The sequence below is a fragment of the Microtus pennsylvanicus genome, chromosome 5 (genome assembly GCF_037038515.1).
Source record: "Microtus pennsylvanicus isolate mMicPen1 chromosome 5, mMicPen1.hap1, whole genome shotgun sequence".
NCBI classification, from domain to species: domain Eukaryota; kingdom Metazoa; phylum Chordata; class Mammalia; order Rodentia; family Cricetidae; genus Microtus; species Microtus pennsylvanicus.
Genome location: NC_134583.1, coordinates 117,671,820 through 117,691,331, shown reverse-complemented (window position 1 = coordinate 117,691,331; position 19,512 = coordinate 117,671,820). Strand labels below are relative to the sequence as shown.

The following is a 19,512-nucleotide window of genomic DNA, read 5'->3' as shown; positions in this document are numbered from 1 at the left end:
GGTTTCTCTGTAGCTTTGGAGCCTGTCCTGACATGTGCTCTGTAGACCAGGCTGGCCTCGAACTTCAGAGATCCTCTTGTCTCTGCCTCCTGAGTGCTAGGATTAAAGGCGTGTGCCACCACCACCTGGCTTATATTATGATCTTAAAAAAATAAAAGAAATAATAATAGAAACTTTGATGGCTTCTCTATGATGAAGGCATCAAGATTCTTAAACTGTGACAGTATTTGAAGCAAGGGATTATTTTTTTGTTCTTAAAGTAAGTGATCTAGAGCTGCTTTTTAGATTTATTTTCCTTTGAGCTATTTAATGGGTGCTTGACTATGGGTTAGCTACCTCAAAACACACCTCCTTAAACTCTCTTTGAAGCCCTTGCAGAATCCCTGTGTACTGATGGACATTGCTTGTGCCGCTTTACAGATGGGCACACTGGCTCGGAAGCTTCCTGGGGTCTACAGGCAAACAGGTGCAAACCCGGGATTTAAATGCAGATGATGTTCCCTGCATGATGCGAGGGGTACCCTCTGGAACTCTGAAGCCTCAGGCGTGTCTCATAGAATTCAAGGCCTCAAGGCTAATGTGTGTCAAGGGCATGAACAGCCTAGAAGGGGAGACAGCAAGGCGTGTGTCTTGTGGCAACAACTTCCAAGTGTGGGTAACATGCATGGGTGCCACTTGGTCTCCCTACTAAAAAGTTAGGGCTGCAGAGTTATCTTAGTTACCTGGAGACGAAGAATAAGTGCTAAACTCAGGTGAATGGAACTGTTTGTTAGCAATTGTCGCATAATCACCCCAAAACAGGAGAACCTAAACTAGACGCCAAGCATTACATTTGTTTCTGTGTGGGTTTTTATGAGCAGAGTACCTGCTTCTCTCTTGCTCGCCTTTGACCGGGTCATGAGTCTCTTACGTAAAGTGCCGTGACTGAGCTCCAGCGTATGGACTGCGGTTCGGTCTCCAAGACCGTTACACCTCAAAACAGGGAGAAGCAAAGATTTTTTGTGACTGTTTTTTGAGATGCTGATAAAAATCACACTGCAAAATACAAGGAAAAAAATAACTTTTAAAAAGCTAATTTTGTCCAACATTTTCAGCAGACTTACACTGCTTACCTCCCTTGTTGGTTGGTGAGCAATCCACAGAGCACCCCGGCCGGGAAGTCTCTTTGTGTTTATGACTCCAGAGGGTGTCAGCTAAGGTACGTGCAGAAGCAGATTTTGGAGGAAAGGCCCTGACAGGGTTGCTAAGCCCAGTGGAGGCAGAAGAGGAAGGCTCATCACGTAACTGAGCATGTAGCCGAGCAATGTCAGTTTGAAATGCGCCTTGGCCCCGGCGTATAAATACACTTCAGAATTTTTGTTACGACTGCCAGAGAACCAGCAAGTGCTCACTCTCTTCGGCCAACAAAAGCATGACTCTATGTGCAAAAATCTTCTGCACATTTATAAACAAGGACATTTAGAAAATCCCCTCTGGCTGAGATATGACAACAGATATGTTTAACTGAGCTGTAAAATAAAGCAGATATTGGGAATACTATCTGTTCATCAAGAACAGAAAAAGCTCTTCTGTTTCTTCTACACAGATGCATGTTTTCCTACCCTCCTGAAACACCTTCCTGGTCTGCAAAGACACCCGCTCATTCCACCTTCTCCCCTCCCTGCATTCCCTTCCCACAAGGTGCTCATCTGCTTTATGAAGACGGTGACTTTCTGCTATGACAGCTAGTAACTAGCTAGATGAGGGTGAGCTGTTAGGGCATGCCTGCGGGGGATTCTCTTGATTGTTAGTTACCCAGCGGACTGTGGGCAGCGCCATTCCCCAGGCTTGGCCCTGCTCCGTACAGAAGCGAGGAAAGCCTGCTGAGTGAGAAAGTGAGCAAGCAGACAGCATGGACGCATTTGTTTTTCTCTGCTACCTGCTCTGCATGTGGTGTGACTTCTCTGTTATGACGGATGGTAACTTAGAACTGGAAGCAGAAAAAAACCTTTTCTTCCCCTATGTTGCTTTTTGTTGGGATATTTAACACAGTGACAGAAATGAATTAAGGATACCTATCCAAAGACAAAAACCTGCCTCCCTCACAGAATCTTCCACTGGATGGCTTGGATCAGTAGTTGGCCTCCTTTTTTTTTTTTTTTTTTGCTATTCTCTTCTACCACTGCAGTTTGAACAACACACTAACAAGTGGGCATAGTTGCTATTCCTACAATATTTTGTTTATGGACACTACAATTAGTTTCCTATAATTTTAACCTGTCTCAAAATAGTTTTTTATTGAATTTTTTTTGAGAATTCTATATAGGAATACTGTAGTTGTATCATTTCCTTCCTCTCCCTTCAAACCCTTCTGTTCTGAATCAGTCCCTCTCAAAAACTGTTTTGGTTTAGAGGATGCACAAAACCAGGTTGTGGGATGAATTGGTTTTACCTAGTCCAAACTTCTTATCCAAGTCGTAAGTTTCATCCCAGCTTTGCAGCCAGTCAGACTCCATGTAAACCTCCAGTTCAAGAATCTCACGCCTCCAAAGGCAGCTTGCTCTAAAGTGGAACTTTCTCAGCCAAAGTCACAAATAATTCGATTTCATCTCCTTCAAACACAGAAATGTACTGACCTTAGAGGCCTCATACCTGAGCAAAATTGCCTCTTCCTTTCTTTCTCCCTCCCTTCTTTCTTTTCTTCCTTTTTTTTTAAATGATAGGGTTTTATGTAGCCCACCCAGGCTGACCTAGAACTCAATATGTAGCTGAGAATCACCTTGGATTCCTGATCTCCTTGCCTCCAAACCTTCCAAGTACTGGGATCAGAGGCACAAATCACCACACCCAGCCTGTGCCTTTAACTGTTGGTATATACAGTGTGTGTGTGTGTGTGTGTGTGTGTGTGTGTGTCTGTCTGTCTGTCTGTCTGTCTCTCTCTCTCTCTCTCTGTATGTGTGTGTGTGTGTGTGTATACTCTGTTGTAGTCTGTAGAGATCTTCTTGCAAATTTCAACTCAGGACACACTTCCAGTGTGCCAATTTGAAGGTGAGGTGAGCAATTCTGTGCCAGCCTGTAATTGGCTAGTCACTCTGACCTCTGCATCCATGTACTTCTCAACCATAGGCTCAGTGCGATGTGATACTCAGCTTGTAATTTCTTCCTCCTGGGTTCCCATCGCTCACTCTGATTCTCCTCTGATGCCCACATCCCCACTCTTCGCTAGATCTCTTGTTATCTATCAAGGCAGTAGATGTAGCCAACGCTTTTCATTGAAGCCTGGAATTTCTCTTATACTTGATAAGTCAGAGAACAAATTGATTGCCCTGGTGCATTCAGCCCTGCTAGAGGGTAGACTCTACAGTTATATCTATAGCCCAGTCTAGCACATCATTGCTAGGTTCCTATTCTCTGCCTAGAGAAGGCTCTTTAAGATCATGTTTTATAATCACTGTAAAACCTGCATACCATATCCTACGGAATGACAATAACGGTGATACTGTTCATAACAAAAGAAACAACATATACCGTTTGTTGAGCACCTACCATGTGTTAAGGGTCTATCCTAAACTAAAGATTCGCTGTCTATTACAACCACTTACTGTGAGCGAACTATACAGCCCTCTTCCATAGTTAATGGCATGAACTCAGCTAAATCATTTGTTCAAAGGCCCTGCTAATAAATCAGGGAGGGAGCAGGATTTGAACATATGAATGTCTGAAACACAGTGCACCTTCTTGATTGTCTAACTCTGTCTTTGGAACTATCTGAATGATGTCACAGACACCCTGTTTACTCCAAATATCCTTCTTGGAAAACCTGAGTCAGTCTTGACCGTCTTCTGTCATCCATCCTTGCTACTCAATAAGTCACTAGCACACTGGGATTCAAAAACACCTAAGCACAGTTTCTCCATTTGTTTCCACTATCGTCCTGAGCATCCCCCATCACCCACAGTTTGCGGCCACTCTCTTCTGCTGGGTTTTCCTGGATCCGGGTCTTTCTTCAGTCTACAATATGTCATCCTGCCTAGAACGTTTGAGCAGGCTGTATCCTGCATCTGACATCCTTTCTCTGCTGTCTTCCTCATGGGCTTCCTCTGGTTATTGCTCAGCCCTGTATCACCTGGAGGGAAGAGGTGAGTCCCTCCATTATCGGATACTTTAAATATTTGCACACACATCTCCTGCTGTGTGATTCTGTTGTTGTTTTGGTAGTTCTAAGAAAAGCGTGTTCTGCAACTCAGGGGAAAGATCAGAAATAACATAGTGGTCACTACACGTGCAGAATGCTGGCAAAGTCAAAGCGCCTGTCTGAGGCCTGTGAACGTCACTCAGTTGCCAGAGCTTGTCTGGCATGTACAGACCCTGAACTGTATGCCCAGCAGCAGAAAAAAAAATGCCTTTCTTGCTGCGTGGTTGTAGCACACGCTTTTAATCCCAGCACTTAGGAGGCAGAGGCTGGCAGATCTGAGTGAGTTCGAGGTCAGCCTGGTTTATAGCAAATTCCAGGACAGTGAGAGCTAGCTCAAGAAACCAAAGGGGGAAAAATGCCTTTCTTGCTGGACAGCTTTAGCATGGATTGGGGTGTTGTATTATAGGGGGGTCATCTCTAAAAGAGCAGAGAAATGATGGTGGCTGCGGGCACCTGGAGAAGGGGGAAAATAGGGTACAGGCTGGGTGTGTTGATAAATGTCTGGGCTGCATCTACTCCAGAGCCAGTCTTTTTCCTTCAACCCTAACGATGTACACACAATTTTACTGTCTGTATAACTTTTAAAGTATGAGGAGCGAGGAGAAGGAATGAAAGTTGCAATTGCCTTAGGCTTGAGGAATTTGAACAATGGGATTAAGATCTCACTTTGTAAGCCCACGAACAGGACTAGAGGGATCTAGACCTCATTCTGCTTGGCATCTGTCCTGCTCTGACCTCCAGTGAAAGGCTCCGCCCTCTCTGATAATTCCATGCTTCTCAAGGGACTCCTACGCAGGCTTCTTTGGCAAGCAAGGCCTAGAGGCCTCGGCCCACCTTCTTCCTACCCACAGGGCTTCCCATGCTGGTTCTAGAGTGAGTGCCAACCTCTAGGCACTCAGAATTTTTGTGAAAGGCTCAAATGGGAGAGTCCTCATATATCCTGACATAACTCGAAAAAATAAATCCAACAACTTCCTTCTCATTGTTTGCTCACAGTGTGGCTTATACGTTAGACCACGGACACTGCCTCTCCACAGAGTACGCGCAAACATCCCACAGGACTTGTGCTGGGAGACAATATCCTGATCTCACTGGGTTACTCTTAAAAATTAAAACGAACAGCATTTCATGATACATATTTATTTTGAAAGATGCAATCTCATATGTATGCACAGAGTATATATAGGCTTTGATGTCAACAAAAGCCTGTGATGGAGGAAGGTCATTGGTTAAGTAATAAAGAAACTGCTTGGCCTCATAGGTTAAAACATAGGTGGGAGGAGTAAACAGAACAGAATGCTGGGAGGAAGAGGAAGTGAGCTCAGAGGCCATGATCCCCTCTCCCGGGCAGACACCATGAAGCAAGCCGCCAGGTCAAACACGCTGAATCTTTCCCGGTAAGACCGGTGCTACACAGTTTATTAGAGATGGGTTGATTGGGATATCAGAATAGCCAGTAAGGGATAGAGCTAATGGGCCAAGCAGTGTTTAAAAGAATACAGTGTCCGTGTAATTATTTCGGGGCATAAGCTAGCCAGGCGACCAGGAGCTGGGGAGGCAGGAACACAGCCCACAGCTCCCACAACAAGCCTGAGTCTCCTTTTGGCCTAGCCACTTTGTAGCTATGTATTATTGAGCAAACTGTGTATCCTTTCTGAACCTCTGTATTCTTATTATCAAAATAAAGCAGTGGTTAACCTTGGTTGTCAACTTGGTTGGACTGAGGAGTGCCTAGGAGGAAGGGGTTAGCTGGAGGAAAAAGTCACTGAGGATATGTGCTTGGGAACTGTGTATATCCCTTCTCTATTTCTTGGTCACCATAATATGTGTTCTCTGTTCCAACTCCCTGCGAAGATATAGTCAAGTCACTGAAACTGAGTCAAAATAAATCTGATCTTAAGTTGCTCCTGTTGGGCATTTTGTCACATTGATAGAAAAATAACCAACATACAGCAATTCCATCTCTTCAGTGCAATGTGAAAGCTAAATGTGCTAAGGAACATGAAGCGTTCATAATTCTGTATATACATATACAGTTTAAAGGATGTTTTCTCATCTGGGCTGACCACGCTTCCCATAAAAGCCAACTGCCATCTAACAAAAAACCTCAATATCAGGCATGAGAAGTCCTCCTTTGAAGAATTAGGGTTGTCCAAGAGATCCCCAAAGCATTAAAGGCTATTGCTGTTTCCCTTCATTGCCCCACAGAGGTGGAAGGTAAGCTCCTAATCCTAAAGACACCATGTAGTTCAGAAGCAGGGTTCAGAGACCCTTGAGCGCTAGACCTGACCAGAAACTCTCCTTCGTGAGGACTAGCTTTGACAGTACCAGGTGGCGCCATGCAAGCTTCCAAAGGAGGGGAGCGACCTACAGTCCTATTCTGCTATGACGCCTGTGAGCCACAGCAATGACTACACAGGAGTGGCGCACATGCCTTATTGGTAACCAACAGCTCTCTAGTTGGACTTAAGACCCACTCGAGAAGAAAAGCATGCCTGGAACTGGAAATCTACCCAGATACCCAGGGCTATTGAAGTCGCGAATCCTGGAGAAGAACTTACAAATCACCATTTTGCTAAACCAGCATAATCCCTAACTATACTCCAAGCATTTTTCTTATACCCAGATAAGTGCAACCCTCACCACTAGTCAAGAAACAAAACAAAACAAAATAAAACAACAGTAACAAAAACCTTTTTTTACAACAGAGACCATTACAGAAAGCCATAACCAGCCAATCAAAATACAGAGTTGTGGTTCCCATTACTAATGGCTACATTTACAAAGCAACTCCTGCACCAAAGGCTCAGGGAACATTGTGGAAGATGGGGCAGAGAGATTTTACAAGCTACAAGATCAGCGTGTTTGCTGTGAGATTGTGTCTCCTAGTAATGTCAGAGGCTAGACACATAAAGTTTCACCTATATGACTGCTTATACATGAGTTGAACAAGGACAACACCAGTAGACACGTTGAAGTGGAGGGGAAGGTCTATGAGGCCTCAGGCCTCAGTCCTACAAAAAGAACTACAGGCAACCAAGGAATGTTGAGAGCCAGAGAAATAAGTCCACCCCAGGGACGAGAATACCAGTTGGTTATCCGATATCAAATGGTCATCCCTGAAAACATGAATTGGAGAGTATACGGGAGAGTTTGGAGGGGGAGAAAGGAAGGGGAAATGGTGTAATTATAATCTGCAAAACTTAGAGACATATGTGTTAGATGAGTGTAGGCTCAGCGTTTCCAGGAAACTTTGGTGAGAGAATGCATTTGGTGAATGATGGCATTTCATGGCCCTCAAATCTCCTTGAGGCTGAGTGAGTTAACATTGCTCCTGGGTAAAGTCCCATTTTCAAGCTGGAGCACCACAGTGTGGCCAGGAGCACCACACTATGGCCAGGAGCACCACACTGTGGCCAGGAGAACCACACTGTGGCCACGCTCACGGGAAACGCTCCGGGTGTCCTGCTCTTCAATTCCACGAACATCGCCTTTGTCTCCCACTTGGCTTGAATCACTCTAGCTTCATTTCCTGAGAACCTATCCTGTGCTTTTAAACACATTAAGTGTCCTATGAACCGTGTGAAATTGATAAAAGCATCCCATTTTAAAGGCGGGAGACAAAAATTGAAGTCATGTTGTTCACTTGTTGTATCAGTTACTGTCATGATTACTGCAATCAAGTAACTGGCAACAGGGAATTACTCTGGCTCACGGTTCAAAGTCCATCAAGGTAGAAGACACTGGGTGGGAACATGAGGCATCTTGTCACACTGCACCCACAGTCAGGAAGCAGAGAGAAATGGATGCTGATACTCAGCTTACCTTCTTCCTTCTCCCTTTAGACTCTAGCCTATGGGGTGGGTCGTCCCTTCCTAGTTAGTTAAACCTCCCCAGAAGGGTCCGCATTTGCATTCCCAGAGATGTGTCTTCTAGGTGATCCCAAAGCCAATCAACACGACAATGAGGATCAACTATCACACTTGCCTGGAGTCTGACAGTGAGAATAATTTGGATTCCAGTTCTATGCCCAGACTTCACATAGAGTTCCCCTTTTCCCAATAACCCAGAGTGCTTGGTCCTTACTGCCTCTCCCATACTGTTAGTGTGTGTCTTCAATATTTTAGAGCTTATATGCCTTAAACTAGATTGTAAATCCCTTTAAAAAGGCATGTGTTGTTTTCCTTTGTATTTCTAACAGCATCCATTTCAATAAATAATTAATTCTCAAGTACTTATTTATTGAACATGTACTACATTCTGGCACTATGTAAGGAAAGAGAGATACAGTCATGAACAAGTTACAGGAAGAGCTAGGGGAAGGAGAGAAAAAAAAACCCCAACTCAAGTCAGTAGTTTCCTTGAACTTTGAACTAAAATTTGATCAAGACAAGTCTACAGGCGTGGCATAACCCAGAGAAACAGGTTCCCGGCAGACAGAACACCAAGTACAGAGGCTATGGGGAGAAAGCTACAGCAATATAGTCAAGAAATAAAATGAAATTCTGCATGCCTAGACCAGAGCCGGAGAGACAGTGGGTGGGGCAATATGAAGTTAGAATGGAAAGGCAGGTGGAAGCAAACTCAAGCTGGCTCTCGAGCCATTAGGGGGACTTTTAGCGAAGGGGCATGGTGTTTACACTCACAAACTTATCACGCTGGCCGCAGGGCTGAGAGCAGATAACAGAGCCTGACAGCAGGCTGGCAGGACAGCTATGGTGACGTGATGCAGTGGTGGCCGCCTCCAAGGTGGTGACAGATGAATCGGAAAGAGTTGTCCAGTGCAGGCTGCATTTAGGAAGAATGACTAGGCGCTGGGGGCTCAGAAAAACAGTGAGCCAGGGATAAATCCTAGGTTATTGGACGGAACGCCTGGGAAGGGAGCGACACTGTTAAGTAGGATGGGTATGGAGAAAGGCGACGTGTGATGGGGGAGTAGAGACGATCCTGGGTGCAATGTGAACTGAGAGGAGGAGGCCATAGTTCTGTTTGGGGCATATTTGAGAGCATAAACTCCGCCAGGGCAGAAGGCTGGCCTCTATTGCACTCTAATGTACCTTTGTACCCAAATAGCAGTTGAGACATAAGCTGGTAGAAAAAAATGCCCAAGAGAAGCATTGAGATGGCAGTTGGATTTATGGCTGTTTAAATCCTTTGGGCAAATGCAGATCCCTGGCAGAGCATAAATACATTCCTCCTTGGCTCTTACATGAGCAGTAAAGATCTCCGAGACCGTGGTTTCTCAAAGAACTGAATCAAATATCCTAATAGGGTCAGCTCATACAGTCACAGACAGGCTCAAATACCCAGTCTCTGACTGAAGCTCGTGTGAGCTTTCCCACCATGTCCAAGGCCATCTAGGTAGTCTGATCTGCAAGGGCCAAGGCCTTGAAGGGCTGCTGCAGCTTCTCTGAGTCACTTTTACTATTTCCGATAATGATGATAGTAATAACATACTTACATGTGTCCTAATTCTCGCCTATCCTCCTTTCCACAGATCCCATTCTCATTTCTTCCAGTCTCAGCACTGACGTGTTGCTGGGTGCACTTTTACTGTGGGAAGCAGGCCTTCAGTAGGTCCTCCTGTGTGTCTCCCCGTGTGAAGGGGGTGAGGGATGGTTTCAGTATCAGAAAAGGAGGCTAGGGTTTATGTCAACAGTGTGCTGAAGTCAGAGAGATGCTCTGAATCCTCTTGGGTAGAAAATGGTTTCCTTCGGAGGAAGACAACTGACTTCAGACATAAGGTGTTTTCAGTGTTCAGTTAAGAAGCACACCACCAAGAACACGGCTCAGGAGGCCGGAATGCCTGTGTTCCCGTCCTAGCTCTCAGAGTACAGATCCTTAACTTAGCGGGTCCAAGCCTATATTTCCTTGCTTGCTAAGTGGCTGATGAACATAAAAATACAGTAACAGTGGAATTTGTTATCAACAGTTATTCTGGGAAAAATACAGTTATTTTAGTGGGGTTTTCTTGTTTTCTTCTAACATTGACTAACTACTGTGCCTTTGCTCTCTGATGATTGCTTTGCCCACACCATCTCTCTGGGCCAGGTACTATTATCACCTGGGATGTATTACCTTGAGAAGTTCCTAGATTAGGAAGGTATACCTCTGCCTCTAGGTGTGTCAGTTAAGATGTTTCCTGAAAGGGTTTCCTAACAGGGGAAGGCCTACTCTGGATGTGGGCGGCATCACCCTGAAGGCCGGTGATTTAGATGGGAAAGAAAAGGAAAAGAAAGAGAGCTTATCTGTTTAGGCATTCCCTCTTTGCTTCCTGGCTAGCTTGAGGTGAACATGTCCCCAATGTTATGAGGTACTGCCTCACTCTGGGCCCGAAAACAGAGCCAGGTGATCGTGGGCTGAACCCTTTGGAACTATGGCCCATAATGAAACCTATTCCCTTAAATTACATTTCTCAGGCATTTGACCACAGCATCTCGAAGCTAACTAACACATTACCCCCTTTGAAGAGGAAAGATTCAGGACGGGGCTGTTGCTCAGTGGTGGACTTTTGCTCTGCATGCATGAGACCCTATATTTGATCTCTAAGACTGAAAAGGTGAGGGATTATGTAGTTGGTTCCAGGTTAGATAACAGGGCAAGAGAAATTAAATCCAAGCAGCTAGTCTTCAAAGCTGCCTCCAACTGACAATGCGCCATCTAAACGCTACTGTGAGTGAGATTTGCTATCAGCTAGCTCCTGTATAGATTAGCAGCCAAGAGATAAGCTGGCTCTTAGACTGCTGTGCCCCAGGTTGAGCATCTGTGTCGTCACTGTAGTTTTTGTGTTTAGATGGTGTCTTGGTATGTTGCTGGGAATGTCCTCAAACTCTTGGGCTCACGTGTTTTCTCTTGTTTCAACCTCCTGAGTAGCATCCTATCATACCAAGTCAACACTGCTCTCAGAGAGAAAGGCCCTTCTGGGGAGACACATACCCCTGGGAGGCATGCTTTTGTCAAGGACAAAATGGGTTTTCCAGTGAGCTTCTGTGACCCCATATGTATTCATTTGAAGAAGAGAGTTTATACAGAGGCCCCAAACAGACTGCTCAGCTGCCTGCTTTTACAAAATAGAAACATAATTTGATGGGAAACATTTTTTAACGCAGTTGGCTATGTACGCTTAGAACTATTTTCCCCCCAAACATTTAAAGTGAAGGACCATACCTCACCACCACCCCATGCTCTGTATTCTGTTTTCTGGAGAAACTGTCTGTCCTCAGTGCCAACAAGGCAGACTTCCAGGTGTCAGAATCTGCTGCAGTTAGTCCTGTCACTGGGGAAATACAGAGGGAATTGGGAATACAGAAGGAGCTGGGGGTGGGGTGGGGTGGGACAGACACTCAGCTCTGCTTTTCTCAAGAAATATGGTTGATTATTATTATTATTATTATTACTTGTTTTTCAAGACAAAGTTTCTCTGGGTAGCCCTGGCTATCCTCCATCTAGATCTCTATAGACCAGGCTGGCCTCAAACTCACAGTGATCTACCTGCCTTTGCCTTCCGAGAGCTGGGATTAAAGGCGTGCAGCACTGTTGCCAGCTGACACATGGCTTGTTTTTCTTGTTTATCATTTCCCTAGGAATACCACTGTGTCTATTCTTTATAGACATGGGACCTCTGAGCGGCTGAACTGATGTATCTCATAAAATCTGCCAGGTGGGAGAGACAAGCAAGACCAGAGTGGCTCTGGCTCACCAAGTTTGTGTGTCTGAGAGAAGCAGGTTGGTGAATGACACAGTTAGCCGCACATGGGTGATAACAGGAAGGGTCTAGAGGTCCCTGGGGTCCCTGTGGTACGCAGGGCTTGGGATCTGCCTCCACACTAGCCAGTATAGAAGAAGTACTTAGAAAAGTGGTCTTGCCAAGGACTACTCAATAAGTAAAACCTGCTGTTACAGGCTCCTGAAGCTGAATGAGACCCTCCAGCCAGAGGTAGCAACTATCTGTGACACGGAAGAGAACATGGTCATGGTGTGAGCTGTGGAGTCCAAACGTCACTTTCGGAACAGATCCTGCAAACCAGTCCCCACAGGGGAACAGCGCCCAACGGCAGAGGCCATATACAGAGCATAAGATTTTGGGAGTAAAGACTTGGAACTATGAACCTGGAAAACTCGCCCCTTACCCCGTTGTCACACCGTGGACATGATGAGAAAAAGGGCAAGGAAAAAGTAAGCAGGGAACTTCAAATTCCACCTGCCTCTTCTCAGCTGCTTCTGATCTCTGTGGTAAAGAAAATACCCCTGTCTCCTCTAGAAAAGGAAAATGGCTTGGGAGTTTATTGTAAGGGAATGAAAACAAAGCAAGATCAAAGAGAATGCTGGCTGGCAGCAGAAACTGGGTGAAGGAAGAAGAGAGGGAGACGAATGTGATTTGAGACTCTCCGAGAAAGAGGCTTCGTGTGTGGGCAGGAAGCAGGGCAGCTCATCCAAAGGAAGAGGGGGCATTTGGGCTCATGGGACAGATATGGCCTGAGGGACAGGTCCAGCCGGAAAAAGGTTCAGAAAGATCTGTCTGTCAGACCAAATACACAGGGCTGAATGCAGGATAGATCTGATGCCTATCTCCTCAGATGGGATTCTGGGTATTCTCAAGGAGAAAGACATGGTAAGGTGTCTGCCTAAGGGGCACCTTACTCTTCCAGAACAAAAAAAGGGCATGGGAAGAAATGCTGCCAGTGATTTATCTCCTGGCCTTCCTACATGTCAGTCAGTAAAACCTGTCCAGCTGTTTCATGGTTCTGCTCTGAGCTGCATTTCCGCCATACTTTCCTCAGAGCAAACATTATGCAACATTGCATCAGGAATTTTCTTCCCTTTCCCCTCATTACGGACAAGTCTGTGTGCACAGTTGTTGGGTTGCGAGACATGTCTAGCTCACAGGTTCTCCTGGTGCTCAAGTGTGAGCTACCTCACTATGCCAGGAAGTCTTGCTTAGGACGGAAAGCATTCAGAGGATTGCCTTCCTGGCGCGATGCCCCCGCCTGTCCCACAATTTCTCCCTCCCTGGTATCGTCTGTTGTTCAAGGCCCAGCCCCAGACACTGGAGCTCAGCAGAGGGGGCTGCAATCTCCCACGGCAGCCCCTCCACCCACACCGTCTGCGGCATTCACACCGTGTGCACTTGCTGCCTTTTTTGGTAGTTATTTGTGTCTGACCCTGGTAGCTTCTGGCAGCTGCGGACTCTTATTTACTTTCCTTAGAGCACATCCACCAACTGGCCCGCTCCTGAGATGTGCTGAATAAATGGGCCAGGGTGACTGACTGCACCAATAAACGCAATTGCCTCTCCCCGGGGACTCATGCTCTGCCATGGCTGGCGTTCTCTTTCTTCTCTTTAGGATCCTGTGATGTGCTAAGGAATAAATTCCCTACGCTTTTGTCAAGACCAAAGTATGAGTTAATGTTGTTAAGTTCCATGGTGAAATATTGCTAGTTTTTTTATTGTAAAATGTATGTTTGGTTCCCTGCTCCCATATCCATCCTTCCTTTATCCCAACCATCCCAATTTTGTGGGAGCCTAGCCAGTTTGGAAGCTCACCTTCCTAGACCTAGATGGAGGGGGGAGGACCTTGGACTTTCCACCTGACTGCTCTTCTGTCTGGAGAGGGAGGGGGCAAGGAGTGGGGGGAGGGGGAGTGGAGTGGGAGGAAGAAGAGGGAAATGGGAGGATGGGAGGAGGCGGAATTTTTTTTTCCAAGAAAAAATAAAAAAAAAAGAGAAAAAAACTGTATGTTTGGCCTATCATTTCGGGAAAGGAGAGAAGGCAAAAGCCCAGTATCTTGCATAAATGAATGAATGAATAGGGGTCTGGTGGCAGAAGTCTAGAAAATAGAAAACAGATAAAAAATAGAAATAGAAACAAAGAAAGAAAAATAAATGCTCAAGAGACTTAGAGAAAAACATGGAAAGAGATTAAGGCTAATTAAACTCTGAATCAGAACTTCCAGTTTTAGTATGAAGTTACTTTCATAATTTAAAAAGCAGAAAGGCAGTAAGAAAGGACAGACTGAAGAGAAACCCGGGGTCTGATATCTACTTAGCTACTGTGCGACCTTGGACAAGTGACTCTGCCTTTCTGAGCTCATTGTGATATTTTAAAACTTACTTTGAAATTGTTTTAAATTTACCAAAAAGCTGTAGAAACAGTATAGCGTTCCCGCATATGCTACACCCACCTTCCCTGGATGCTAATGTTGTTCACAACCACAGCATCGGTGAGAAAACCAGGACATAAACAAACACCAACGCCACAATGCACAGCTGAATTATTGTTGACTTACAGTTGAATATCGAAAAATATAAAAAATGGCATCTTCCTATTTTCACATCACTTTCCCTTTATTTTTTCAAGTCTCAAGCTCACTAGAATTTGACACTACATATGCTAGTCAAGTCTCCTCTCCAATGCTGAGAGCGACTCGGAATTTTCACCTTTCATGACCTTGACACATTCTAGAACGTTGCCTGTCCCTCAGCCTGGGTATGCCTGACATTTTCCCACTACTAGAGCCAGGTCTGCCTCTGTGGCAAGAACACACAGAGGTGACATCACACCTCTTTAAAGCAGGATAAGTAAGGGCACAATTGGATATGTATCTTTACTGGTCAAGGAAGCTTCAGATAGTATCTGTGGCTGGGTTTCTGCGCTCTTCTATTCTTCCACGTGACAGGCAAGGATCTTGTGGAAAGTTGCTTAGGGATCCTGCACTTCTCATCCCATTTCTTTGTGCTTAATAACTTTGCAATGCATCAGTGGTTCTGCACACAGAGTTGGTGGCTTTGTGTTTTCATGTGGACTTTAATTGCCTCAATACCATCGCTGTTTGTTTTGCGGTGCGTGTACCTAGATAGCCATATGTACATGTACATGTGAATGCAGATGTGTGTCAATGTGCGCCCGCGCGCGCACACACACATGTAGAGGCCAGAGGTCGGTGTCCAGTTCAATTTCTCTCCACCTTATTTTTTGAGTATTTTGGGTATCTCATTGACTCTGGAACTCATCAGTTCAGCTGGGCTGCACTGGCCGGTGACCTCCAGGCTCCACCTGTTTTCCCCAACACCATGCCCTTTCATTCCACTGTGGAGAGCCACTCTAATTTGGAGGTAGTCCATTGTAAGTATTCGAAAGGTGCTCTTGTATCGTTCCCTTCGAATGTTACACAGCCTTTTCACGTTTTAGTACAGGGTGAAGAGAATCAGCCCCGCCCAGGCTGGCTGGTGGCGACCCCTTGGAATCTGCCTTTGATCACGGCCCAGACTGACGCGTTCATTAGTTCGCCTCTGATTTCTATGAAAATAGATGCTCGAGGACACTTGAAAACACTCTATTCTCATAAGCAGTTCCAGTGTTTTCCCAGAAATCTTGTTTACGTTCTGAAGTTGCTGCTAAACTATTTTCAGAGATGCTCCGAAGCGTACCTCACCCCAGATGTGAGTGCCCCATGCCTAGCTCTGCTCCCTCCCAAGGCTGTGGCACGGATGGAAAAAGTCCAGCTGTGATTTAAAATTAGATTTTAAAACTTCTGGCAATTCACTTGTAAGTTAAGGTCTATTTTTTTTTAAAAAAAGGACAAGAATAGGGTCTTAAAGACACGAGAGTAAATAGATCTGGGAATTTAAAATAAGTCACGAAACAGTAAAATCACTCCGTTTACAGGAACTTTCATTTTCCCGTCCGTTTTTATCAGTAAGAAAAATCAAGAACACCAGGAGATTTATTTAAAAAAAAAAACAACACAACAACTCTGGCTTGGTGTGGTTTCCAAGGTCTCCTGTGAACTCCCAGTGATTCCATTTGAGTTTGGAGCGCATGGACAGCCACAGCTACAGCAAATATCACCCTCGGTGCAGGAGACAGGTGGGACACTGTAGTGGCGAAAGCCCGGCATATATGGTTTGTGTTTCACAACCGCCACCCATCCCTTGTGTAGTCTGAGCTGGCGACTGTCCTTACACCCTGGTTTCCCTGTTGTAGGATGGGAAAGCTGTTCCCCACGGTCACTGTGAAGAGATCCCAAGTGACACATGTAAAATGCTCATCGTGAATCTGCCATCGTGGACACAGGCTTCTCTCTGAGGAATGGGCTTTGGGGACATGCCTGGACATGGAGCCCGTTGGGCTCAGCCTCTAAGACTTCTTTAATTTACTGGGCTTCATCCTGGTCAATAGTGTTTACCACCATGGACAGGGTCTTTTCTGGCCATATATGGAGGCCGCATACTGAGGCCTGGAGGTAGGAAGGGCATATGCAGCCAAGGCTGACTGGCCCTCTGTCAACCAGAGATACACATGACCCACAATGAGAGCCTTCTTAGCATTAGATGGTGCTCACTACTGACCCAAATCAGAAACTGTGCTACCTGTGGAATTCGACTAACCAAGAACCTACAACAGCCATATTAAAAATGTGTAACTTAACAATTGGGGCAAAAAGAAATACAAGTATAAATAGAACAACAACAACAACAAAAGGAACTCTATGGGTGTGGGGCACATTATGGAGAGAGAAGGCTCCTTTAAGACAAGGACCTGCATCCCCTTCCTGTCACTTCCTCTTTGACTTAGGCCATAGTGATGCCAACCATGGCCTCTCCATGCCGGCTCCATCTCTGAATGCCACACAGAAGCTCCACCTTCAGTGTTCCCAAACTCCAGTCCCTCTTGCACTCTTTGGAGCTGGCATCTGGCATGTTCTCTGAGGCCTTAAGGTGACTTTCTGGTGGTGAGGACTTTGGAAGGCTGCAGAGAGTGGCGTGGAGCGATTCCCTCCCCTCAGTAACGACTTCCGTGTTTCCTTACATGAGGAACCCCAGGCACTAGTCTTCTATGTTTCTGAGGAGAAGTGATAGATGTGGCCAGGGTTCACGCTGTCAAAGCTCACAGTTGAGACACAGGTCTTAGAAACACTGCTGGGAGTGGGTGGCGGGGAGTCTAGGGGCTGAAATGTTTGTAGACTCCTTCAGATTTGCAGGCAGCTAGGCTGCAGGGAGAAGGAAGAAGACTGTGGTGGCTATTTCAGGGCCTGGAAAGAAAACTGGCCATCATAGAAACAGCAAGACAGATAGATAGAAGAGTTATCAAAGACAGAGCCCAGACGAGAAATATGCTTAAGAATCATAGATGGTGGCTCAAATATGGAGACGTCTGAGTGGTTCCTTACCTCATTAAATCTCATCACGAGGTCTTCAAGGGCATTGTGCTCGCCATTCTGAGAGGTGAGGATGGAGGCTGAGATGGACGCTTTGAGACGGGGCAGGGAGCTCTGGCATTCAGGGGAGCTCAAGTCCCGGGTTAAGAAACAAAGGTAGTCTATGGGCAGGACCCTTCGGTAAATGTTCTGCTCCTGTTCTGTCAGGATGCTCGCCACCTCCTCCGGAAACTGAATGAGGGGCTGGAGATCAAGGAGCTCCTTGCTGATGCCAGCTGAACTTGAAGGAACAGTATTGGAATTGGCCATAGAGATGCCCGGTTGGCGTTCTGAGGGGAAAAAAATAACACAACTTATGGTTATACCAAGGCTGGGATCCCTATCAAAAAGCCAGTTAAAACCTTGTAGATTTCTCAGTCAAATCCTCTGGTTAGTGAGTAACTCTATACTGTCATGCTGGCCATAGAGACTTTTCTCACATTTGTTTCCTGAATCCTTGGGATGTGGAGGCAGGGGCTTATCTTCCTTTAGTAGTGGCATTAATTTAACACATAATTATCCAACAAGCTCACTAAGAAATGTTATATATCATCACCTGCTTCTTTATCTTCCTTGGTTAATCATCAGAGCTAAGACAAATAAGGTTGAATGTGGACACAGGTGAATTTGAGGACAGAAGAAGGCTGCACGTGCATGTACATATTTGTTATAAACACGTAGACTAGGTCCTTAGACCCGCTATACACACAGTTCCAAAGCATCATGTATGCACATGTATGTGCATTATTTGTTGTATGTGCATATTTGTTATAAACATGTAGACTAGGTCTTTGACCCTCTATACACACAGTTCCCAAGCATATTAGTATATTCTACCATCTCACCCCTTCAAAAACTGTATCACTGATATTCATTTGGGAGTTTGCAAGAACAGAACCACCTATAAAGGTAAGAAAGAAATGGCTTATAAGGAGACACATTCAGATAAATAATCTAATTTCATATTACAACTGGAAACAAGAAAGTACAGAAGAATGCAGGACGGGGTGATGGGTGCACCAAAGTACCAAAGGCAGGGGTGTTTAGGTTCAAAACAGTTCACGTAATTAGCACTAACACACACATTTTCTCTTTACTTTGATGCCCTCCTCCTCTAATTTTTAGCTACCTGCCCAAATTAATTCATTCACTGAGCCATTCATTTACTGAGCCATTCTCCATTTTACGGAGGATGATCCCGAACTTCTCATCTTCCTGCCTGTGCCTCTTAAGTGCTGTAATTACAGGCGTGTGTAGTACTGGAGTTCAAACCCAGACTTTGTGTAAGCTCAGCAAGCATCTTACCGACTGAGCTATATCCCTAGCCTTTGGAGAACATCCAGTTTTGTGTTACATAAGTTTGGGAAAAGTTAAAACATTCATGTCCCATGCTGTCTTCTCGGAGATACTTCAGACACACTGGTACATTGCTACAGGCTCTGAAGGGCCCATTTGCATTATCTTTGCCCAGTATGGCCCACATTTTATCCACTATCTATTGCATCATTCTGAATGACTAGTATCCTTGGAGCCTCTTCTAGAAACACAGCTACAGCATCCAAACTGCCCATGATCTCCATCCTGTGTATATCTTCCCTTCTGGCAGACCCTCCTATCCTTCTTCTTTATATTCTCATGCTGCTACAGGAGGGATCATGTGCTGGAGGGATCCAGAACCATCCTGCTTCCGGTTACAACACATCTAAGTGGTCCTAGTTAAAATAAATGCTACCTCTTTTTTTGATGACGCCAGTCTACTGGACTCCCACCTATAGTCAAGCTGGGACTCGGGGCAGTTATAAGTCACAGAAGGAATCCTGTGACATTCAGACTTCGGCGTTCTTCGAATCTCTTCAAATCTCTCTTGTGGAGATCCTTGTGTGTATCACTACAAATGGCTCTACCTCTGAATCACTGCACATGGCGGACAGCATTTGGCTTCTCAAACAAACTATCGAAAGCCTACAGTGGCAAAAATGGGAACCGCCACTTGGCTCATCTAAGCCCATATTTTACAAAGTCTAATGTGGATTCCAGAATGGCTCAGTAAATGAATGGCTCAGTGAATAGCCACTGTGGGCCCACAGTTCAATTCTTTGAATAGTTTAGAAAATGACGGGATTTCCTGAAAATTGAGTCACA

General features: G+C 45.3%; 1 protein-coding gene across 9 annotated transcripts in view; it reads right to left on the bottom strand.

Moving 5' to 3' along the window:
- Nucleotides 1-19,512, bottom strand: part of Plce1 (phospholipase C epsilon 1) — a 293,979-nt gene that overhangs the window by 100,888 nt on the left and 173,579 nt on the right. For all 9 annotated transcript variants that reach the window (XM_075973955.1, XM_075973953.1, XM_075973956.1 and 6 more), the window contains exon 4: nt 17,344-17,660. In XM_075973955.1, the coding sequence (XP_075830070.1) occupies nt 17,344-17,660 (317 nt within the window). The remainder of the gene's footprint in view (nt 1-17,343; nt 17,661-19,512) is intronic.